Raw genomic sequence first — 25,476 nt, 5'->3', positions numbered from 1 at the left:
CCCACAAAAAAACCAGTGATCTAAGGAAGACACAGGGGCTGGGTGGGGAACCCAGGGCCCTGATAAAAAACAGGAAAGCTGTGCCTTCTTCTGCCCCAGGAACCAAGTCCTCTGGTTTGTGGCCAGCCTTCTTCTGCACAGAGAAGGTGAGGGCTGGTTAGAAGGGCTGGAAGCTGATGGCAGAAATGCTTTGGAAGGGTCTGGGTGAAAAGGACAACCCAGACTAAATTCTGCTGTGTGTGTGTGTGCGTGTGTGTGTGTGTGCGTGTGTGTGTGTGTGTGTGTGTGTGTGTGTGTACGTGTGCCAAGCCATTTCCAAGCTGGGTGTCCCGTCACAGAGCCTGGTTCTTCTCCCCAGGTCAGGGCCAAGAAATGATGGGTGGGGGCAGGAAACAATAAAGAAGCCCTGGGAGAGGAATGCAGACAGGCATCCGTGTGACTAGGCAGGGTGGCTCACCTCCCACGACGGAGGGTGAGGGCCTTTTACCAAGCAAGTTGTTCAGGCTGGTACCCCTCACCTTCTCCAAGCCTAGGCCTCATTCCCACCTGCCACCCACAGCCTCATCTAAATAAAAAACTCCTGTCATTGCCCAGAAATCCTGAAGCCAGAATCAGGATCACTGCAGGCTGCCAGAGAAATGGGGGCTCCTCCAGGCAAAGCCAAGTGCTAAGGGGAATAAGGATTTTGCTGGCCGCTTGATTCCAGGAAGACAGCCCACAGCCGTACCCCCAGGTTTCTCAGGCGGTGCGCCCAGTTTCCCTCTCGCCTCTATTGATCTTGATGCATGGCCAAGTGAGTGGGGCCTCAGCCTTACCCGGTGCCTGTGTCCTTTAGGTAACCTAGGCCGCCTGCAGAGGAGGATGCAAGGCTGTGCCAGGCCCAGCACAGGCTGGGTCTCCTGTGCCTGAAGCGCCAGGCACACAGGCTCTCACAGCCTGGACCACTCCAGGTAAGATAGAAGATGCCAGCCCACCCAGGGAGGAAACCTTTCACTGCTCTGAAGCCGGTGCTTCTGCAGGCGGCCCCACAACCAAACCAGTCCGCGGATGAGGGCCCTGGCGGTGGGCAGGGAGAGGATGCAGGCCGCCAGTGGGAACAGGGACATTGTATCAGACCCCTCCCCTCCCCTTGTCCCCAGAAGGCTCCACCGGACTCTCCAGACACTTTCCCCCTGATGGGACGGGGCTGGGCATGAAACTGGGTGTCACAGAGGGTCATGACCGTCTCATGCTGCCTGACAGTGCCGTCACTGCTTGGCCTCCAGCCCACGCCACGCCGGGCTGAGATCTATCTTTTCGCAGATGTCTTCTGTTCTAGAGAAAGCACAAGCTCCCAGATCACAGTGATGACATCTTCAGCCTTTCTCCTCCACAGAACCAAGCCCACAGGTGACAGGGAGCAGGTGCTCCTGAAGGTTTCCTGACATCCTGCCTCGAGTGTGCCAAGGCTTGGGGGACTCTGGCACCTGGTCCCTGCAGCCCAGAGCCAGGCCCCTCCCCAGCCCACCCCACCTGCAGCCCTCTTCTGCCCAGAGCCGGGGCAGCCTCACAGTCCTGCTGCCAGAGAAGGGAGCCCAGGAAGTGCCCTGTGAGAAACCTCCCTCCCTGTGGGTACCCGCTTGCCCTAGGGCCCGGCAGTGAGAGAAGCTGGGCAGGGAGGGAGGAAGTGAGTCAGCTCCTTGCAGAAATGGGAATTGGAGGGAGAAGCCAGCAGAATGGAGCTCAGAGGGCAGAGGGCACAGGGGCTGGAAAGGTCACTAAGAGAGGGAACCAGGCCCTGGAGGTGCTGTGTGGCCCACAGAGTGGAGGACGGACACAGGTGACAAACTCAGCGATGCTACCTCCTGCCAAGGCTGGGTGGCCCCTACAGGCCCGAGAACCTGGGTCTGGCAGGCACAGCCCCACCTGAGGATGGAATCGGAGGCAGTACCCTTTCCTGACGCACTTACCCTCTGGAGGAAGTGAGGCCCCGTGGGATACGGCCGGCCACGTTCTTGCCTCACTGAGGTTGAGTCTCTGGTCCCCAAGGCCTCCTGCTGCCTCCACAGCTCCAGAAGCCCAGGCTCCCCCTGGCCTGGCCCAATGGGGAGACAGATGTTTGCATTTCCCTGAGAGGAGGGGAACCGAGTCCAGGCCCCAGGAGCAGAGCAGCTGGGGCTGCCACGCATCTGTCCCCCCCTCTCCGGCAGCCCCTGCCCCTTCGGGAGCTGTCCCCAGGCTCCAGCTGGAATCTGTCGCTCTGACTGGGAAAAATCTTTGCTGTGAAAATTCCCAGCCTGCCGACATTCCAGCACACAGGCAGCCCAGGGAAAGCAGAAGGAAAGAAGGCGCCCTGAGCCCTGTCAGGCCACATTCCACCCACTCAGAGACCTGCAGCCAGTAAGACAGGCACATTCCTCCAAGGTCCCCTGGGCCGGACACTGGGTGACCCCATGTGACCCTGAATCTGCTTCTCACCCATGCCCGGTGCCTTCCTTGGCAGGCTGTCCCGGGGACCCTCCTCCCAGAGCCCCCTCCGCAGGCCCCTGCTCCTGGCTGTCTAGAGCCCATCTCCCCTCCGCTCGTGTGAGGGATGCCGAGGGTCCAGGCACACAAGAAACAAAGTCCTAACACACTGCAGGCAAGTCACCAAGGACAGTCAGCGGGGAGGGTTCTAGGAACCCAAACTGAGCTAAACAAGGGAACCCAGACAGAGAGAATGGCAAACCAGTTCCTGACTAGAGAACGATCTTCTTTCCTTCAACAAATCCCCACTGCTCTCAAGTGCTCCAGCATGGCAGAAATAAGAAGATAACGAATTAATGACAGTCTTGATGAAAGCTATAAAGGAGGAGGAGGTGCAGACCTGACATGGTCTGAGAGGACCAGGGAGGGCTTCCCTCAGGAAATGATATCCAAACCGGGGCCCGTATGTATGAGTACGTGAGGGTGGGCAGGGAAAAGCATGATAGACAAAAGGAACAGCAGAGACTCGATGGTAGAAGCCAGTGAGAACTCTGCGTTGCACACCCACCAACTGCCAGGTACTCTGCCAGGCCGTGTTCCTCACCTTTGTCCCACAGTGCACACTAGGAGAGAACACATTCACCCCTGTGCAACAGAGGAGGACATGTTCCTGGTCGGAGGTGACATTCCGGGGATCTTGCTACCCCAAATGCTACAGAGGTCAGTACCAGCATGTCAGTAAGGGCCAAAAAGGTGAGGGGGCAACGTGCCCGGCCTCCAGGATCTAGCAGGGGAGATGTATGAGGGGCAAAAGCACCACCCTCCCCCACCCCGGGGGACCACACTCGAAGGCTGACAAGACAGATGCCACTTGTCTTCCTGCGGCTTCCCTCAGCCACCTTTCCAGTACCTCTCCCAGCTCCCACAAGATTACAGCCCGCCTGCTGCCACTTGGGCTCACTTCCTCTGGCTAATCCTCTGGAGAGACTGAGAGCGACAGTCACACCCTTCTGCAGCACGCCGTCCACAGAGCACGGGTGGTCAGTCACTCCTGGCTTCCCCTTTCCTTCTGGAGGAGAGGCTTCCAGTGACAGGACAGCGGCAACCAGAAGGCCCAGGCCTGGGCTGGGCGGTGGATGTATAAGGATATCCAGAGAATGCCTTCCCCTGCCCTATACAGCTATCTATATGGATATATAGATATCTATCTCTCCTACGCATAGTGAAGGGCAGGAAGCTGATACCTTGAGTTCAAATCCTGACCGGTCACTTAATAACCGTGAAACCGTAGGCAACTTAACCTTAACCTCTCTGTAAACCAGTTTCCTCATCTGCAAAACAGAGATTATTATAATACCTACTTCAAAGGGTTGCTGGGAAAATTTAATGAGTTAAGATGTGTGAAACATCTAGAACAGTGTCTAATGAAAGCAGAGTGAACGCTAGCCATGATCTTTGTTCTTGCTCCTGTTTTTCATGCCCTTCCCTCAAGGCATTTCTGTTCGGCTGAATCTTTACCAGATCAATTAAATACCACTTAGGGAGCATGTACACGCTATGCACTGTACTGGGTGCCATACAGAACACTGGGCAAACACCCCCACGTTCTTCCCTGCCCCAGAGTTTGTGCAAAGCGGCCGGGCTGAGCCAGGCCGGGGCAGAACGCCATGCCCTGATTCTGAGGAACATATGGCGGGAGATTAAGGGAGCCAGAGTGGTGACCCAGGCCTAAGGAAATAGTTTCCCAACCAGACTAGAGCCAACAACTGAAAAAATAAGCTTTGCTGACACTGTCCCCTGTATTTCACAGAACGGAAGCTGCTGCCAAGCACCACGCGGGACTCTAGGGTTGGCTGGGCGCCCCCCAAACTGCACAGCAAGAGGTGGAGGGCCATGAAGACTCCATTCCTTGGCAGTGCCTGTCTGGCACGGTGGGCACCCACAGTGCTGCAGATGCCTGGGGCACATCCATACCCGCTGCCCGGACGGACAAAGGAGGCGCCAGGCAGCCTGCCCAGGCAGCAGGGGAGCCCTCACCCCAACTGGTCACCGGTCCCCACCCCACGATGCTGCTCTCCACCCCAGGCTCCAGTGAGGAGAATCCAGCAGCTTAGTGTAGCGGGGTGGCGGGAGCCCTGCTGGCAGGCAGAACGCGTGCTTGTGGTTTCTGGGAAATGCTGTAGAGATTTGCAGCATTTTTAAAATACTTGTGTTCCCACACACGCCCCCCTTCACCCCACTCCTCACCCACCCCCAGTCTGGGTGTTTGCATATCTGGTATTTTCCAGAACCACTTCAATGTAAATAAGAGAGATTAGAAGGGAGAGGAGGACAAGGTGGCCAGGGGTATCAGGATGGGCCAGAGGAGTTCTGGCCAGGGCTGGAAGGGGCCGGAGCAGGCTACCTCAATCAAGGCTCTGCCCTGCACCAGGACTCCAAGCTGTGCCTGCAAAAACAACCGATGACCATGGCATGTACCCACACCCAGTCCAATGTGGCCTGGGCACTGTGCCCACCACCCACGGGCTGGGTGGCTAGGGCACTCTGGGACTGTAGTTCGTCTAGCATCTCACTGGGCAAAAAGCAGAAAGGTCCTCTGAAGACAAAAGGGAGACTTAGCAGAATAGAAGTGACCTAGTCTACCACACTATCCTGCTGGTCCCATGTACCCCACTAATCCAGGACAACCCCCAAAAATGCTCCCAAAGACCTTTCACCCACCAGTTCTCACACCCTTGACACCTACCCACCCACCTCTCATTACCAAAAGGACGTAGTTTGGGTTCCATTCTGAGCCCCCAAACCAGGGCTCTCACATGGTGAGACTCTGACGCCAGAGGTGCCAGAAGCTTTGGCGCAAAACGAAGTAAAAAATTCCTCGAGTAACATTAGGAACAGAGCATTTTAGAACCCTGAACTCAGGCAGTACCCAACTTCTCCACCACCAGAAGCCCCTGGGAAGCCCACTGCCCAGAAGCTGGCCTGGCAAAGGCCTGGAAGCAGCACAATTTCAAGTCTCCCCTTGGAATCTTGCACTCCCACTCCTGACGGCACCCAGGGGCCCTGGGGACAAGGTTGGTGAGGCTCATACTGTTTCCGCCCAGGGGACTAGAGCCTTCCACTACAGCAAGGGGGCCCCTGCCTTCTCCCAGATGCAGGCAACCCTGACCAGCCAGTCCCCTGCAAGGCCACGGATGACCATGCCTGCAGCCCTGAGAAGCCAGGCTCTAAAAAGCTGGAAAAAGAAAGAGAGCTTCCAGCGTCCCATCTTTCCCGCCAGCTGGCTGTTTTTGACAGAGCTACAGAGAAAGAGTGTGGACAAAAGCGTTGGGCGTCCCGTTGGAAAGAAAACCTCACCAGGGGCAAGAATGGGAGAGCACTAGGATGGATTAATTAAAGAGGCTACAAAATTTTCTCTCCTGGATGGCATTAGAGACTGCGCAGAGGAAAGGGGACTAATCTTCCTAAGCATTTACTACCGGCTAAAGTCTGTGTAAGTGACATCATCTAATACACAAACATGTTTATCTTAAATAAAGGCCCACAAAGCATGGTATACAGAATAAAAAACAAGTCTCCCTTTAGCTCCAATCTTATTCTCTTTCTCAGAGAAAACTGTAGTTAGCTGGGTGTGCATCCTTCTCTGATTTAGTCCTCTCAAATTCTGGGAGGATAGAATAGAGCCGGTTTATAGAGGTCATGGGTCACTTCGCCTCTCCTAATGGCCACCCCTTTTCTCCCTAGCACAACTGGCCACTTCCTCCTTCTCACCCCACTGCATAGCTGTGCAGACCTCTGTGATAGCAGTTATGGTGCTTGGTTGCATTTCTTCACTTAGGTCTATGCTCCCTCAAGGAAAGATTATATTTTATTTATTTAATCCCCCTGTGCCTGGCACAGTGCCAGTTCTTAAGCACACGTCATTCAGTGTTTAAGGGAGTGAGTAAACTGAGGCTCACAAAGTTTGGTAACTTTAGTAAAACTCAAACACAGGTCTTTCTGACTCCAAAGTCTACGCTCTTTACACTATAACATGCTCTCTTCCCGATTCTGGAGTGTGGATGTGGTTTAGATGGACATGACGACCGCTTAAGGAACCTGACAGCCCTATAGCCTTTGTTTGTTTGTTTATCGATTTATTTATTTATGGCTGAGTTGGGTCTTTGTTGCTAGGCTCAGCCTTTCTCTAGTTGCGTCGAGTGGGGGCTTCTCTTGTTGTGGAGCACGGGCTCTAGAGAGCAGGCTCAGTAGTTGTGGCACACGGACTTAGTTGCTCCGCGGCATGTGGGATCTTCCCGGACCAGGGCTCGAAACTATGTCCCCTGCATTGGCAGGTGGATTCTTAACCACTGCGCCACCAGGGAAGGCCCCTATAGCCTTTGAGTACAAACCCCAAGGTCCAACAGAAGAAACCGTACCACGGATCTCGGGCAAATGCCTGACAGCTCAGGAAACTAGCCTTGACTGGGAAGGAGTGGTAGGCCTTCCTTTAAACCCCCATCTCTCCCCTCCCACCACATCCTCAGAAGCTCAGGGGAGCAGTGCTTTCCAGGTACGGCTCCCATGCAGGCCAGCTCCTCTGGCTCTTGGTGGCAGGGGGACAACCACATCGGCCAGGGTTTAGCCAGCTGGGCTTTTCTGAGCTCAGCAGAAACATCTTACATTCCCAGACAACACATTTGTCCCCTGTGAAGGGCCCACTGGGGATACAAACAGAAGGGACCGCTCTCCCCTCTCCCAGGTTCTAGTCCCGGCCAGGCTTCTACCCCTTCTTAATGGTTATTGACTTTCCCACTCAGACTCTTGGACCTGGAGGAAGGAATTCTGAACCAACTGGGGTTTTAAGATCCTCACCGTTACCAGCACCTCCCTCAATCTCGCCAACTCAAGGAACTCTTTGCCTTTAGAAAACTTAAGGGCAATTGATCCCAAAACAGATGTCCCTAGAACATTTTCCCTGAGGAGCCAAGGAAAGAATGTAGCATCTTCTCCTAAACCTGGCAGTCATGTTTGACCCCTCTTCTCTTCCTTCTCCCACACCAACCAATCAACAAGACTACAGTGCACCCCAGTGTTCCTAGCAGCACTATTTGCAATAGCCAAGACCTGGACAGATGAATGGATAAAGAAGATGTGGTATATATACACAATGGAATATTACTCGGCCATAAAAAAGAATGAAATAATGCCATTTGCAGCAACATGGATGGACCCAGAGATTATCATACTGAGTGAAGTAAGTCAGAGAAAGACAAATATCCTATGCTATCACTTATATGTAAAATATAAAAAAATGATACGAATGAGCTTATTTACAGAACAGAAACTGGGACTTCCCTGGTGGTACGGTGGTTAAGAATCTGACTGCCAATGCAGGGGACATGGGTTCGAGCCCTGGTCTGGGAAGATCCCACATGCCACGGAGCAACTAAGCTGTGCACCACAACTACCGAGCCTGCGCTGTAGAGCCCGTGAGCCACAACTACAGAGCCCATGTGCCACAACTACTGAAGCCCACGTGCCTAGAGCCTGTGCTCCGCAACAAGAGAAGCCACCTCATGAGAAGCCTGCGTACTGCAACGAAGAGTAGCACCCGCTCGCCACAACTAGAGAAAGCCCGTGTGCAGCAATGAAGACCCGACACAGCCAAAAAATTAATAATAATATTAATTAATTAATTAATTAATTAATTTTTAAAAAAGAACAGAAATAGACTCACAGTCATAGAAAACAAACTTATGGTTACCAAAGGAGAAAGGGAGGGAGAAGGATAAATTAGGAGTTTGGGATTAGCAGATACAAACTGCTATATATAAAACAGATAAACAACAAGGTCCTACTATATAGCACAAGGAACTATATTCAATCTCTTGTAATGAACTATAATGGAAAAGAATCTGAAAAAATATATATATATTTTATATACATATATAAAACTGAATCACTTTGCTGTACACCAGAAAGTAACACAACGTTGTAAATCAACTACATTTTAATTAAAAAAAAACTGAGATAAAATAAAAAAGACAACAGAGCCTACCTCAGTTGCTCCCATCTGATACATCTCTCCATCTCCACTGCTTCTACCCAAGTTCAGGCCTCCATCCATCCTACTGAGACTACAACAACAGCTCCCTCACTATTCTCCCCACAGCTGTCCTTGCTACACCTGAAAGCATTCTCCGTAAGCAGTCAGAGAGATTTTCAAAAACCTGTTCCCATCACTCCCTAATTAAATTGCTTCATTGCCCTTGGGTTAAAGTTCACATTCCCTAGCGTGACTCACAAGGGCCTTCGTGACCTGCCCCTGCTCGCTTCTCCTGCTGCTTCTCTCAGTAATGTCCCCACGCTATCCCCCAGTCTTATTCCCCGCATGTGTCATTCTCTCCAACCTCTAGACCTTGACATGTGTCTTACAGCCTTCCTCTTCCTCCTCTTGCCTCCCGGACACTCATCTCCCACCCAGATGTCAGTCCTCCCTGACTCATTCCCAAGGCTGTACTAGAAGTCCCTCTTCTGTGCTCCCTAGGGCCGTGTCCTGGCCGCTGTCACTGAGCTTCCCAAATGGCATTGTCCTTGTCTGCCACTTGACCATCCCTCCCACCACACTATGAGTTCCTTGGGGCTGGGGTTATGTGCTGCTCACTGCTGGACCCCAGGACCTAGCACACAGAAAAATGTTTGTTTAATAGATAGGTGAGCGGAAGAAAAGACGCAGAAGAGTTGCTTCTCTCAGGCCAGCTGAGTGGTTCCTATCAGGCCCCAAGTCTATCTTACTACCGTAGCTCACCCCTGCTCCCAGTGGAACCCTGTCTAGCAGCTACAGGGATACACGAAGAAGGTGTGAGCCACGCATTCTGGACACACACCATGTGAGAAGGAAACCCAAGGGGCTGTCTCTCCCTGGGGCCTTCTGAAGAGGCCACGGAAAAAGCCATGGGGCCTGGCCCCCATCTGTGTGCCGAAAGAGAACAGATGGCTAGCCAGCTCCCTCAGAGCTCCCTGGGGACAGGCAACGTGTGGACACAGTTGATGGATGGCCTGATTGGGCAGGGTGGCGGCCAGGAGCTGTACCCGCGGGGCTGGAGTTGTCAGGGTACCCCACCCAGCAGCCTGCAGGAGGCGGGAAGACTCTTTTCTCGGCATGGAGCTGGGATTAGAACTGCTGCCAAGAAAAGGAGCAGAGGAGGAGTGGGAGGAAGAGGAGGAGATAGAGGATGAGAGGCGCAGAAGAGGCTGCAGCACTCCCACACCAGCTCCGGGGTCTGTCCCAGGAAGCTAAGCTGGAAGGCTGGGCTCACTCCACTCCCCTCTGCTGTGGCCTGAGTCCCCACCACCTGCCCAGGTAGGAAAAGATACAGGGCTTCTCTTAACCTGTCGGAGGGCTCTAGGAGACTCATGAGGATGGGGCTTTCTACTATGTCCCCTGCCCGATCCCTCAGGTGGACGAAGACGTCCTCTGGCCACCAGCTGGGTTTGCCCCACAGGGACGAGAACAAGCCAGCATTTCAGGGATACCTGCTGTAATGTGGAATCCACCAGGGCCTCCAAAGCTAAGCCATCCACTTCCCCAGGGATGAGGTAGCAGCAGCTAGCTGGGAAGGGAGAGTGACTGGGAAATTTGATACCAGGATGATCCCTGCGCTATAAAGACAAAACTAAACAGCATCTGAGATGCCAGGCCCAGGGCCCCACAGAGGCCTGTGCTGTGGTTCAACAGGGAGCTGGCAACAATCCCCCAGGGGAGATTCATTCTTTAAGAAGAAGAGAGTTCCATCTGTTAAAAGCAATGTTAGCCTGGTAGAAAGCAAGACAGACATGGCAACATGGTACAATTTTTGGTTCTGAAATAAAGACCACTCCCTCTAAGTTGCAGTTCCCTGAGTTCAGTCTAGCCTGATGGCTAACACATAGTAGGTGCCTGATGTGTGTTTCCGGAATAAATGAGTCCAGGTCCTCCCCTGGATTCCACGACAGGCTCCCTTCCACTCACTACCCTTTCCTGACTAGCAAAGCTGCCTGACCCCACCAGCCCCAGGGTAAAGGAAGGTCGGGAACCCAGCTCCAGTGCTTCCTGCCGGAGCCTAACCCTGCCGCTCCCAGGCCCCCCTGGCCCGAGATGCTGCCAGGCTGAACAGCCATCTGGGCTTCCACTTCCCCTCCCCAGGAGAAAGCTAGGACCAGGACTCTGCTTGCTTCCTTAGCATTTCCTCCCACTTCTGACTTTGACACATCTGGCCGGTCACTTAGTGCTGAAAGGTCCTGGCCAGGCTATGCAGTGGTCAGGCTGCAGGGACCAGATCCGAACGATCCTAAAACCCACAGCCAGGAGAGAGGGATGGCTAGAGGCCAACCTGTCCCTCCTGGACTGTCTGTAGGCAGAACATTCCAAACTGATATGTAGCCACCCTATCAAAAGTCCCCTGGGGTTAGAGATCTCCATCCCCTTAGAGACCTGCTCATACATCTAATCTCAATCTCTTCTGCTCCTATGTCACCCCCTTCCACTGCTGTTTTGTGTGGGCAGGATAAGAGTTGGGATCTCAGGGATAGTCAGGTCATACTATCTCTGTAGGCTTGATCCCTTTTGCCTTTCCAGGGCCGTGCTTTTTCTTCTTCCAAGAGATAATAAAGACTCTTGGAGCCCGAGTGATCTTTATAAATCAGATCCAGTCACTCCCCTGCTGAACACCCTACAATGGTCCCGTTTCACTGGGATAAAATCTGAACTCCTACCATTATTTACAAGGCCTTCGATGATCTGGCCACTGATTATCTCTGCAACCTTACCTGCTATTCAGCTCCTCAGTCACTCAGGGGTAAAAGGAGGCCTGAGGTCATCTCCCCAGGAGCTACCAAATGTGAGCCCTGATTTAAAATAATTTATCTGTTTTTCACCTCCAATATCTAAATAATGGAAATCCTATATTTTAGTCCAGATACCAGTCTGGACTAGTAGTAGCCCAGAGTGTCTCTCACATCTGGAAGTGGCACATGTTAGCCCCCATGCCCCAATTTAGGGCTCAGGACATATTAGCCCACCAGGGTATCATAAAGCTTGTATCGCTGTGTATCACACCTTCTGAGGTCACTCCTTCCCACAGGCCAGGTAAGTCGTCCCGGAGCCCAAGGAGTGGCACGGCTTCACCGGTCACACACTCGCTAGGCTCTGACGGTAGCTCCTGGGTACCCCAATCATCCACCCAGGCACAGTCGCAGGAGATGCCAATATCCCCAATCCCTGCTTACCCCCGGCTGCCCAGGCCAACACTCACATGGGCTGGCTCCCTGCGGGGTCCCTCGCCGCTCCGCAGCCAGCTCCGACTCAGCTCGCTGAGCTCCGGGATGGGCTGCACCTTGAGCCGCACGCCGTCCCCAGACTGCCGGATCATCTCCACAATCTCATCCCTGGACTTGCTCTCCACGTTGTGCCCATTAATCTCCACCAGACGATCACCCGGCACCAGCCCCAGGGCCAGGTCCTTGGTGCCCGCGCCGGGCTCAGCAAAGTGAACCACCCTCCGATAGACCTGGCCCTCGGGGCCCCGATCCAGCATGGTTGTGCGTCGCAGGGAGAAGCCAAAGTCCCCCGTGGGCCGTCGCTGCAGTTCCAGTTCCCGGAGGGCAGGGGGTAGCGGGGGCACCACGGGGGGCAAGCGCAGGTCAGCCGGGAACCTTTTAGTCACCAGCTCAGGGGCTCGGGACCGAGGTCCTGGTCGAGGGATGCCTGGGCCGGGATGCTGCATCAGCTGTCCCTCTAGGGTCCTCACCTCCACCTGTGGAGACGGGGCGGCAGAGTGCTCTGAGGGGGTGGAGGTTTCTGAGGCGCTCTCATCCCGGCTGCGCTGGGAGAAGGAGAAGCGCTTGACAATCATCTGTGAGTTCTGCTTGGCCAGGGAGCCGAACTTGGCGGCCCGCTGCAGCACCGAGCCCCGTAAGCTGCCTTCCTCACCCTTGAGGTCATCGCTGGAGCTGGCTGTGCTCAGGTGGCCCGAGTCCAGGATGACGCTGCCCCTGTTGCTGTCGGAGTCGATGTCAGTCAGGTGCAGGTCGGAGCTGCTGGCCACCTTGATGGGGATGGGGTTGGAGATTTCCAAGCGTGTCTTCGAGTCACGCTTGGAGGAGCGGTTCAGGTTGAAGAAGCCACGCCTCAGGCTCATCTCCTCCAGGCTCCGCAGCTCCGCCGCTGACATCCGCTCCTTCTTCTCCTTTTTCTCCTTCTTCTCCTTCCGCGTGCCATCCTTGTCCTTGTCTTTCTTCATTAGGTTAAACATGGTGGGGTGCTATTTTTAGGGGTGGCACCCCAGAGGATTACGGGTGCTCAGCACAGGGCCTTCGTGCCCCACCTTGCTGCTGCAAACAGAAACAGAGAGAAAGGTTATTCAAGCAGAGCCTCTTTCTGTGTCTCCTATCCAGACACGGCCAACTAATGAGCACAGCTTTCCCTCACTGAGTGCCAGTTATGTGCCAGGTGCTCTGTTTTACACAGCACTGTCTCAATTAAGGTAATCTTCACAACACGGCTACGGGTAGGTCTGTCATTACCCCCATTTTACAAATACGGAGACGAGGTTTAGATCAGTTTATAAAAGCCCAGACTCCGAAGTCTGTCATTTCCTGTAATCCCTGAAAGACCCAGGCTTAGGTGTGCATGGTGGTGGCATCTGGGAGATCTAAACTCCTGGTTAGAGGATGCCATCAAGCCAACTTGGGACCTGACTTAAGATTCAAACGCAAGGGACTTCCCTGGTGGTCCAGTGGTTAAGAATCCGCCTTCCGGGGCTTCCCTGGTGGTGCAGTGGTTAAGAATCCACCTTCCAATGCAGGGGACACGGGTTCGAGCCCTGGTCTGGGAAGATCCCACATGCCGCGGAGCAACTAAGCCTGTGCGCCACAACGACTGAGCCTGCGCTCTAGAGCCCGCGAGCCAGAACTACTGAAGCCCGCACGCCTAGAGCCCGTGCTCCACAACAAGAGAAGCCACCGCGCGAAACGCAACAAAGGAGCCTGCCTGCCACAACTAAGACCAGGTGCAACCAAATAAGTAAATAAAAATATTTAAAAAAAAAAAAAAGAAAGAAAAGAAAAGCCACCGCAATGAGAAACCCACACACCACAACGAAGAGTAGCCCCCGCTCACTGCAACTAGAGAAGAAAAGCCCGCGCACAGCAACAAAGACCCAACACAGCTAAAATTAAAGAAATAAAATAAATAAAAAAATTTTTTTAATTAAAAAAAAAGAATCCACCTTCCAATGCAGGGGACGCGGGTTCGGTCAGTGAACTAAGATCACACGTGCTGCAGGGCAACTAAGCCCGTGCACCTCAACTACTGAGCCCACACGACACAACCAGAGAGAAGCCCACATGCCACAACTAAGACCCAACACAGCCAAAAATAAAATAAATAGATAAATAAATATTTTCTTAAAAAGGATTCAAACACAAAGGAAAAAGGAAATGGACTCTGCACCATCGCCTGCCCATAGCCAATGTCCATTAAGGCAATAGGCATCACATGCTACTGGGCTCTTTCCTAAACCTGCTATCCCTAGAGCAGCAGCCTTAGCCACTGCCTGACAGAAGATCTCAAAGAACCAACACTTATTTAATGACTGCCACTCGCCAGGCATAATGCCAGGCACTTTACACACACTATCTCATTTGAACCTCACAGCATCCCTGCAAGGTAGGTATCATTATCTCTACTTTACAAATGAGAAAACAGGGCTCAGAAAATTAAGTATATGTTAGTTGTCACACAGCTAGTAGGCGGCGACTGCAGGATTCAACGGCAAATGTTGTTTTCTTTCTAGGGCCCTGGGCGCCCAAAGTGAAGCAAGGAGGGAGGTAAGGGGAAGTTCCAGACTGAATAGAGGACAGACAGCTGCAAGGTGGGGGTGGGCGTGGGGTCTGCTGGATAAACAGGATCCTGAAAAGCTCACATCCTTTTCCCCAGACCAGCACCTAAATATAGCCTCAGGAAGAAAGTCGTGGCAGCCTGAGAGAAAACCCCAGCTCCAGGGTTTATGCGCCTAGGGCGCCAACCTACTCCCACCCCTAGGCATACCCATCTGCGGACAGGATGAAGAAAAACCTGGTGGGGTGGAGTTGAGAGAGCCTTCCTTGTTCTAACCTACAGGGAACAAGAAGGAGGCTGTACCACCGAATTAGAAATTAAATGTACTTTTTTCTTTCTCCATGAAGACCTCCCACTCTGAGTTCTAGACACAAGACCTACAAGCTTACCCCTTGCAGCAGCGAGCTCTTGCCAAGCCCTGGAGAGGCCTTTTCCTCTCTGTGTACCCCACTGCCACAACCAAGCAGGGCCTTCCAGGCCCCCCAATTCTACTGAGAAGGACCCCCAACCCAGGTACAACGCCTAGGAAGGCATCAAGGACAGAAGCGCCCAAGGGCCCCGGGGTACTGGCTAACTGCTTTCCCCCTGCCCAGCACCCTGACCCAAGTGGCCCCTGAGCGATCAGAGTATCCTTTCTAGAGCAGCGCTGTCCACAAGAAATATAATTCAAGTCATATATGGAATTGTAAATTTTCTAGCAGCCATATTAAAAAAGGTAAGAAGAAACGGTTAAAATTAACTTTAACAATATACTTTATTTAATGTAGATATCCAAAATATTGTCATCTCAACATGTAACCTATGTAAAAAATATTGAGATAGTTTACATTCTCTTTTTCATATTAAGCCTTCGAAATCCAGTGCACATTTAACACTTAGAGCACATCTCAATTCAGACAAACCACATTTCAAGTATTCAACAGCCCTGCGCCTGCGGCTGTTGGATTGGGCAGTGCAGTTCTAGAGAACTCTTGAGTTATAGAGCATATCCAAAGAGGTGGGAGATCCGGCCCAGTCACTGGTTCCCTGTAGACCTAGCAGGCACCCCTCTCCCCCTCTGACCTCCGTTCCTACCTGGTAAAACAAAGTTCCCTCTGAACTTTTTAGTTCTTAATGTTCCAAGCACAGTACCTGGGAGCGGGAAGACAGGAAATCTAGGGCCCAAGAAGTGCAAAGCCAGGGACAGCCTCGGCTAGCTGAGCCTGGACTGATTCAGGGTGAAGGAGAGCCCGGCAACAGGCATCCTCTCTTCAGGACTCTACTTTAATATAGGGGGTCTCTCCCTCTCCTCCTGAACGCTGTTGGGGGTATGGACAGACCTACCCTATGCTAGGATGCAGGATTTTTGGTTGGTCACTGCTCACCTTACCTCTCACCCATCACTACTTGCACTCTCTTAAAAGGCTAGTTTAGAAGATGGCTCCAGAGGGACATGCGGGGGAAATGAAGAAACCCACCTTGGGGACTTGGAGGGAACAAACCAATGTCTCAGCCTCAGCCCAACCACAGAGAACCAAGCCGCCTCCAATGCTATTCCACCAAGACACCTTTTATGGTCTCCAATTCTCACTCTGCAATCCTTACCCAGTGCTGGCTCTTTGCTGGGGACGAGACATCTGAGCAGTATCAACGGAAAACAGCCCCTAGAATTCTAGAAACTTTGGGCTGTCTCGGCAAAAGCTTGTCCCTCACTGTCATTGCATCAGGCAGAAACAACAGACAGTCACAGCAGCAGCACAGGGGGATAGTGCTGGCAGGAAATGTTAGAAGATCTGATATCTAGGCCTGGATCTGCCAACAAATCGCTAGGGGACCTTGAGCCTGTCACTTTGCTCAAGGTTGGACTAGATGATCTAGGTCTCTTCTAGCTATAAAATTCCAAATATTTAAGTCTCTTGTGGACATAGGTTACTTATTAACTTTCTGCCAAAGTCACCCCTCTCATCCCGACCCTGGGGCCTTTGGAGACTAGGTCCATTTCAGCCCTTCCCTCATCAGCCCTGTCCTGCCACTGTTATCTACACAGCTCACAAGGTACCCCTTCCTCACTGTTGTCCCTACAATTGCCAGGCCTGGCTGTGGCTTGGGTTCTCTCCTGTGCCACATGTCTAGAGCTACCTGCAACCTCCCCCTCCAGGGTCAGACCTGCAGTATAGCTGCAGCTGCTCCCATGCATCTCAAAGCCCAATTCGCCAGAGACCTGGGCTCTGTCAACTTCCTGTGGACCTTGGACTTCCCGCATGTCCTGTCCTAAGGTCCAAAGTCTCCAGCAGCAATCGCTACCTCCCCACTCCCATTCCAAGCTGCAGTTTCCACCTGCCCCCCCTTCGTCTCTTACCCCTCCACCGAAGGTAACCTTACAGTTTTTCTGACCTCCTTCTCTGCCTTTCACCCCTCATCCTACTCCAGGAGGCCTTTCCTAATTTTACGTGGAGGGAAGGTCTGTGTGTAAATTAGGGTACGTACCTAAATCATCTTGACCCTACTATCCCCAAAATCAAAGCAAAGTACCACTGAATCAGTCAACTCAGCTGCTTTATTACTTTAAGACAGAAAGCATTTTGAGGGCAAGGACCTTTCAATTCAAGTATGCAACTGTCAGTTCATCAACAGGAGAAACAATTTACATATTCGTATCATGGAATACTAGCCAGCAATAAAAAGGAAACTACTACTGATACACACAATTGGGATGAATCTCAAAAACATCTGTTAAGTGACTGTAAAAGAAGACTTCGACATGCTGGTATGGTACTTTTTATATGAATTTCTAGTATAGGCAAAAGTAACCCATGGTGAAAAAAAATCAGAACAGTGGTTACCTCTGGGAAGTGGGGATTACCTGAGAAAGGGCATAAGGGAACTTTCCGGGGTAATGTTCATGTTACATATCTTGATAAGGGTTTGGGTTGACAGATGTATACATTTTGTCAATTGTCATCAAATAGTGCACATAAGATTAGTGCATTTCATTGTATGAAATATTCACTCAAAAGAAGAAAAGAACGGTAAACAAATATCGAACTCTAGTTAATGATATGTATGCTAACGTATTGAGGGCAACGTATATTGGTGTCTGCAGTTTACTCTGAGATGCATCAAAAATATAAGATGCTTTGAGGGTTGGATCAAGGGATAAAGATGTGATAAACAAGGATAGTAAAGTGTTCACTGTAGAGTCTAGGAGCTGGGGCGTTCACTGTAAAACTCTTTAACTTTTCTAAATGTTTGCAGAGCCTTGTGATAAAATGTTGGGAAAAGTATGTATTTATCAAGCAACTACTAAATGTAGGGGATATAAAGATAAATAAAACCCATGAAAGAGTTTAGGCTTCAGATGTCAGGTAACAAAGCTGAAAACAAATTCGGGTTAACAGTGATGCAATCTTGGGCAAGTCACTTAAGGCCTCTGTGCCTCTATTTTCCCATTTTTTTAATGGAAATAATAGTACCTACCACATAAGGCATGGGAATTAAATGAAATATGTATATATGCCCTTCATATAATGCCTAGACCAGACTAAGTCCTCAAGAATGGTACCCAGTGGTAGCAAGGCACATTCATGCCATTTAATGGGATGGTAGAGAGGATAATAAAGTACACAAATGACTATCAGCACACATATGACTAAAATAAGTCTAGACATACAATCTTAATGCTGAACAGAACCTTTGTATATGGAAAGTAAAGACCAAAGAAGTGAAGGCAATCCAGTTAGCACACGGCCAAGCTGGATCACACTGGCTCGAGTCCAGAGGCCCCATATAACTACTGCCAAGATAAGGACAGGCAATTCATAGATGCAGAAATACAAATGGCCAACAAACATGAACAGGTATTCAGCCTGAGTAATAGTCACAGCTGTGTGAAATAAAACAGAGGTATACTGCGTTCACTTAGCAGTTTAGTAAAAACTACCAAGCCGACATCAATCAGAGGATGAGAAGCAGGGTGTCCCAAATGTGTTGCTGGGAATATAAGCTGATAAAAGGAGGGCAAGTGTGTGGTATCTATGAAAATATTTAAAGGTACATATTCTTTGACAGGGCCATTCCATTTATAGGACATCTATAGATATATTCACACAATAAACATAGCTCATCTTTGCAGCACAATAAACATGGCTAATCTTTGCTATTTCATAATAGCAAAATTCTGTCTCTATAAATGTCCATCACTAGGGGAGTGGCTAAATTATAGAACTTAGCAGTTATTTAAATGAATGAGGTAGATTTGTGTATACTGACCTGGAAAGAGTCTATACTATATTGTTAAGTGAAAAAAGAAAGTTGCCCGACAGTATACAATTTTTACTAAAATTTTTTAAACTATGTATATGTGTACATATATATACATGCACATCATGTATAATATTTGCATATGCATAGAAAAATGTATGCTCTGGGGAACAGACAAGGATTTTGGAAGGGTCAAAGCAGACTTGTGTTTTGTCTACATTTTAAAATTTATTGACAGTGAGAATATTTAGCTGGTGGGGGTGTGTGTGTGTGTGTGTGTGTGTGTGTACACTTAAGCCTGGGGGCTTTAGATAGTGGGATTGTGTATAATTTTTCTTCTACTTTTCTTCATGCCCTTTATTTCCCACAGAAAGAAAATTTATATAAAATTCTATTTATATAACATATAAGTATTAAACTATAAATACATAATATATAAAATATTCATAACAAGCTTTTAAAAAATAGTCTGGAAAGATCCATTACACAAATATATCAGTGATTTTTCTCTGTGGAATAGTGGCAAAGAGGGGTAACACTTCAGCTTTCTACCTGGTAGACTTGCTACAGATAAAACTTTTTTTAGCATGTTACTTTTGCGATTTTAAAGATCAAAGAAGAAAAAAGGAAGGTGTGACAAAGTAATAAGCAATCCATTTGGCATTAAGCCTGTAAACGGGTTTGCAACGGCAAGTTCAAAGCTGGCCATCTCATGCTTTGAAAATGTTTCAGTGACTTGGGGGACTTGGTTAAAATAGATCTCACTAGGGTCTTGTGGCTTTAAGTGGGGACAGATTTAAATGGGTCACCCTGCAGCTGGCAAAGTAGAAACCCCAGGAAGTGGAAACTATAACATTAGAATCCCAAGACAAGGGCGCCCAGACTTGGCTGCTGTGGGTGTATACTTAAAACGACCAGTCCTCCCACCCTCGACCACACTCATAAATAAATACAAAGGAAATACTTTCCCAAGAGAGCCGGCCTCTCTCCCTTGGCCTCTGACCTCCCTGAGCGGCCTTTTCCTACAGCCCTGAGGCCTTGATGGGGCGCTCGCCCGCCCGCCCGCCCGGACCGAGGAATTGCACGAGTGGCCCAGGGGGGCCCGCCCGGCCCGGGCAGCGCAGGGTGACGCCTGTCGCCGCCGCCGTGGAGCTTCTTGCCGGCGGTCCTGCTGAGCCCCGCCGCGGCCCATGACTCACTGCCAGGTCACATGGAGCTTCTCTGGCTCCAGGTGTGCTCACTCACTCCGTCTGCACGCTTCTCACATGACATCAGCCGGCCCGGCTGCCCGGCCGCCGGCTCCCTGCCCTGCCCGCCGCAGCGCCGGGAACCCTCGGCCCTCGGCACCTCCAGGCAGCTGGGCCGGCGCAGACGCAGCCCCGCGGCGCCTCCGCTGCGATACCGTCTCCCCTGGAACGCAACAATCCCGCAGGCCCCGGGAGAAACGAGAGCGGGAGGCTTGCCAGCAGCCCGGCCAGGTCCCGGCGGCTCTTCCAGATGCACCTCCTTGGCCCCCCGCGGGGCCTGCCGCAGCCCGCGGGGCCTGCCGCAGCCCGCTGGGCGCTAAGCTCAGCTAACACCCCAACACCCCACCTCCTGTGTGACCTTGAGCAAGTCCCGTCCTCTCTCTAGACCTCAGCTTTTTCAACTCTAAAATCTCCATGGGCCTGAGACTTCAGACTTGGCCTTCGCCGAAGAGGTATTTTGCTCAACCACAAATTTGAGGTTCTAATCCCGCTCTCCCTCTGATTTGCTGTGTGACCTACAGCCCATTATCCAACATCTCTGAATACTAGAGAATAACAAAAATAATTCCTTGTAAGTGACTATAAAGTACCTGGCTGCGAGAAAGGGCCCTGGGTCCTGTAAAATCATCAGTCCACGATTTAAACTGCTGCCTGACTGTAACTATTTGAAATGTCAAGGGAATATGGATAATTTACAAGCCACACAATTCCTACCTCAAGAGAAAGGACAGGAAAGTGAGGGGCGGAGGGTGCGGGGGTTTCCAAGTCTGCTCCCCACCCTTCCCAAACCAGTTCCCACTACTGCACCACCCCACCCTCTAATTCAGGCTGCCTCAGAAAATGGTGATGAGGGGTGAGGTGCAGTGAGCAGATCTTAAAGAACCCCGGGGCCTGACCCAAAGCAGAACTTAAAAGCTCCATCAAGCCCCAAACCCAAGTCCTGGGGAAACCTATTAATCATAGCACAGAGTGGGCTGGGCCCTCCCAACCCCTCAAACCTTTAAACTATATCAGGCCAGAGCCCCTCAGCTTGACCCACCACACCCAGGAGAGGCCTAGGATAAGGCCTGGGGCTCAGGGCCACCAACGGGACCCTGCTCACGTGGATGCTCTGACTCCAGTCTGTGGTATCCACTCCAGGTGAGGGAGGTCTGGCTGGGGACAGACCTCTGGTTGAGGAGGAGTAAGAACAGCCCTGCTGCCCTGGAGACCTGTGACACAGCAAGTCTGGATCAAGCCTTCCTGAGTTCCAGCAACTCCCTGCTCCACCTAAGAGGGTGGATTCTCCCTTTCACACAAGCCCCACTTCTGCCCCTCCCAGTCCACCTTCAGGTACCTGCCACTGAGGGACCCTGGAGTTTTCAGGCCCAGCTTCTGAAGACACATGCACCCCTCAGTGAGCAGCCTCAAGCTAGGCCAGTGAAGCGGGCTCCAGGCAACAGGCTGGCTGCCCAGACTGCCAGGCAGTGAGGTTGAGGGACCAGGCAGGAGTCAGGAAGGGCACAATGCACCTGAAGGTTTCTGAGGAGAGCCTGGATCATGAGAGGAAGCCCTCGGGCACACACCCTGGCACATGAGCCAGGCCAGGAGACAGGAGTAAACAAACTAGATATTCAGAGCTGCCAGGCGCCAGGTCATCGACTGTTCAAAGCTCAAAGCTCCCACAGGAAGTGACCATCAGCATTCTACCCCTTCCTCACCCACCCTCCACTCCCACCTGTGACGCTTCTCATTCCCCTAACCCCCCAACACAATAGCTTCCCCCATCATCTTCCTGGAATTGAGGGCCCAACTCCAATGTTCCCAACCCCAAATGTACAAGCACACCTCCACCCGAAGCTATATATAACCAGTCATGTCCAGCAACCAGGAGGATGTTTCCTGGAAAGTCCTCATCACAAAAGGACAGAGGGGAAGCTGAGGAGGTGGCAGTCCACTGACAAAGAGCCAGTGAGGTCTGTCCGGAAACCAGAGACCTCAAGAGAGCAACTTTCAATATCTCCAACTAGAAAGTAGCCCCTGAGTTAACAGGGTGGGGAACATGAGGCAAGGCCAACTCCATTGCCATGACAACAGGATACCAACCTGCCCAAGAAAGGGCTCCAGACCTCGTAAGCACATGGAAAGGCAGCTTGAACCTCTAGGTTCAATGTCTGGCTAAGGTGTTCTTGCTCTTAATCACCTGGACAACCTTCCATCCCTTCCAGCATGGCCGCAGTGCATACACACTCAGCACTGTTCGCTCTTCATAGGGGGATTTACTGGGCCTCCTCAGCCACAGACATGCTAGGCACTCCAAAAGACAAAACGAACCTACATAAATCATTGGCAAGGTGAAGAGGGGAGGGAATCCAATTCCATAATTTGGGGGGACCATCTGAGGGCAGGAAGGCCCTAGGCAGGAGAGCTCTTCCTAGGAAGCACCATCCCAGGCCTCCCTACACACACACAAACCATGAGGACACTGCCAAACACATGCCCCATTGGCCAAGGGACCAGGCAAAAGGAGTACCGCTTAAAAAACGAACTGGCAGCCTCCCCCATCCTCACCCTCCCCGCCAGCTCATTCTGGCCGGCAGCCTTTCCAACTAATCAGCAGGACACACATGCCTTGCAACAGGGTGACACCCCCCATCCCCCACTGCACCCCTACCCCCAAACAAAGCTCCAATGTGCGGTGTGTCCCTGCAGGCCTTATCTCAGCCAGGAACGGGACCCACTCCTCACCAGGCTTGGTACCAGCGGCACCCCCAACAAGGGGGTGGGGGGCAGTGAACCTTACCATCTCCCCTTCCCATTGGCGAAGCAACTGGCATGACAGGTTCGCAGGGCGGGGCATCAGGGCAGTCTCTCCCAGAGGCCTGGGGCAGGCAGTCCAACCTTCCTACAGGCACCCCACCCCTTGGCAGGGAGAGGTGAGGTGAGCAGCCATTCGCAGGGGACAGCTGGCACGCCCTAATCCCCAAAGCCTACCGTTCACCCACCCGCTCCCCGTCTTCTGTCCCAAGGGGAGGGGGCCCAGGGAAGCAGGGTCTCCATTGTTTTGCCAGCTGTCTGGCAGCTGCTCCTTTGAGAGGAGTCCGGTGTCGGCCTGGCAATGAAAGGGTGAAGGCCGCTGGGAGGGATAAAGGACTCGGTGGAGGTGCTCGCCTTCCCCGCTGCCTCCCTCAGAGCCTCGGTCCGTCAGTCTGTCTGGGGGGCCTGGGCCTGGCCTCGAGAAGCCCCCTACCCCCCGGGCTGCAGCCTCCACCCCGCAGCTCGGGGCCACCTGGGCTCCCCCGAGCCCCGAACCCCCCCCAAAACTGAAGGCCACCCTGTCCGGCCTCCCCGCGCCCCTCGAGATGGCAAAAGGGGCCGGAGCTCGCCCTCCCGCCCCCCTCCCGGTCGGCCCCGCGTCCCGGCGCCGAGCTGCGCGGCACCGCCAGGGACCGGAGCCGGGAGTCCGGGCCGCCGCTTCCAGGGGACAGGGGAGGAGGAGGAGCCGGCGGGCCCCGCCGCCCGCCCGCCTTCCCGGCCCGAGACCGCCCCGCCGCCCCCCCACCCCCACCCCGGGCCCGGCCCGCTACCGAGCGGCCACTCCCGCCGCCCCGCACTCACCGGCCGCCGGAGCCCGCCCGGCAGGCAGCAGGAGCGGAGACGCGGCATCCAGCGGCCCCGGCCCGGTCCGGGCAGGAGCGCAGCACGGCGCAGCGCAGCGCCGCCCCCCGCGGCCGCACGAGCCGAGCCGAAAGGGAGCTCCCTGCTGGCGGCTCCGGGGATAAACGGCCGGCCTTCCTGGCAGCGCCTGGGCGCGCCTCCAGAGCGGGCCAGGCGGGCACCGGGAGCTGCCCTGGAGGCCTCGGTCCGGGTCCGAGAGGCCCTGCCTGGAGGTCCTCTCTGCACTGGGCACTGGGGGCTGCTGAGCGTGCCCAGGGCAGGCCCCGGGGTCATGCTGAATGTATAGAACAGGCTCTGTCCGCGGCAGGCACTGGTGGACTCTGCTGGCTGTGTCCAAGAGGGTGCTGCCCGGGACAGTGCTGTCCAGAGAGAATAACTGAGCCTCGCCGGCCACATCTTCCCAGGGTGGCTCTGCAGAGACAGACATAGGGTGCTGCTGGAGGATGCCAGATGGCCTAGTCCAAAGCAGGCACTGCCAGCCATGCCCAAGGTGGCACTGGAAGAATGTACTCCCCAAGGTGGACACAGCCTTCTGGTGGCTGCCCTGCCTCAGGTGGAGCTGCCTAAGGGATGAGCCAAGGCCCAGGAGTCATAGCCATAAGTGGCACTCACTCCCCAAAGGAGTCCAGCAATGCCAAGATTAACAGCTTTCAGAAGCTCTTTGGAATGAGGTCTGCCCCTGGGTCCTCATGTCCTATCAACATCGGGTGAGCTGCTCTACCCATTGAGAAGGAATTTTAGACTTTCTGGAAGAGGCCAGAGACATTTAGAGACCAGACCTCCAAGATAGGTGCTATGCCTTGAGCTGAGAGAGAGAGAGGTGGGAATTTCTATGGGCAGTGTCCATACTGAAGGGAGGTACCCCAGAACGTGGAAGAAACTGAGTGGGGTGGTGCAGGTAAAAGGGTGTAGCAGACAAGGGCAGCTGCCTCCATAAACAGCCCAACCAGGACTTCTGGCAGGGGTGGCCCAACCTGACAGACCAGGGAAGGTTCAAGCAAGAGGGCTCAGGAGCTAAGAGCTGAGTAAGAACTGAGAGATCCTGAGGAATAGACCAAACCCAGAATGTGCATTTTGGATAAAGTAATAGCATGTAACCCAAACTCAATGCAGCACACTTTTACTGAGATCCTCCTAAGTGCCAATTGCAGCACACTCTGAGGGACATAGAGCTATCAGACCTGGAGCCTCTCTCCAGGGAACTCACATGGTGAGGGCGGGGGCTGGTAGTGAACTTTGACTGCAGTGGGATTCACTAGGCTGTCATCCCTTGGATGATGAGATGATGCTATAATGGATGACTTATTTGGCTGGAGGAATGAAAGAAAGCTGCTCTGAGGACATGACATTTGAGCAGAACCTTGGAAGGTAAGTAGGACAATGACTCACTATTGCTTTCTGAGCAGCTACTATGTGCTAGACACTATCTCTGTTCCTCACAACAAACGTATGAGGGAGACATTTTTTTTAAAGATTTTTTTTGATGTGGACCATTTTTAAAGCCTTTATTGAATTTGTTACAATATTGCTTCTGTTTTATATTTTTTGGTTGTTTGGCCACGAGGCATGTGGGATCTTAGCTCCCCGACCATGGATCAAACCCGCACCCCTGCATTGGAAGGCGAAGTCTTAACCATTGGACCACCAGTGAAGTCCCTGAGGGAGACATTATTTTTATAGATAGGGATTGAGTGCATGGACTCGGGAGCCAGGTTGCCTGGGTTCAAATTCCAGCTCGGTCAAGTCTAGCTGTGTTACTCTGGGTGACTTACAAAACCTCTCTGTGCCTCAGTTTCTTTATCTGAAAAAGGGGGCTAATAATGCCTGCCTCAAAGTTTATTTTGAAAATCAAATGAGTTTAGTGTTTTCAACAAATGTTGCTGGAACAGCTGGACATCCACAGGCAAAAAGAGAGAGTCTAAACACAGACCTTACACCCTTCATAAAAATTAAAACGACTCATAGGGCTTCCCTGGTGGCGCAGTGGTTGAGAGTCCGCCTGCCGATGCAGAGGACACGGGTTCGTGC

General features: G+C 52.4%; 1 protein-coding gene across 2 annotated transcripts in view; it reads right to left on the bottom strand.

The window, feature by feature from the left end:
* The window catches only part of MYO18A (myosin XVIIIA), a 63,701-nt gene extending 40,244 nt beyond the window's left edge, over positions 1-23,457 (bottom strand). The window contains exons 1-2 of one of the 2 annotated variants that reach the window (XM_055090103.1): positions 23,389-23,457; positions 11,721-12,798 (exon numbers count right to left, since the gene is read on the bottom strand). In XM_055090103.1, coding sequence (XP_054946078.1) covers positions 11,721-12,719 — 999 coding nt within the window. In that variant the 5' untranslated portion in view covers positions 12,720-12,798; positions 23,389-23,457. Of the gene's footprint in view, positions 1-11,720; positions 12,799-23,388 lie in introns of those variants that run through there. The other variant, XM_055090104.1, reaches the window with a different exon arrangement.
* Positions 23,458-25,476: the final 2,019 nt, after the last annotated feature.

This window comes from Physeter macrocephalus, chromosome 14 (assembly GCF_002837175.3).
Source record: "Physeter macrocephalus isolate SW-GA chromosome 14, ASM283717v5, whole genome shotgun sequence".
NCBI classification, from domain to species: domain Eukaryota; kingdom Metazoa; phylum Chordata; class Mammalia; order Artiodactyla; family Physeteridae; genus Physeter; species Physeter macrocephalus.
This window is presented reverse-complemented; position numbering and strand designations above follow the sequence as displayed.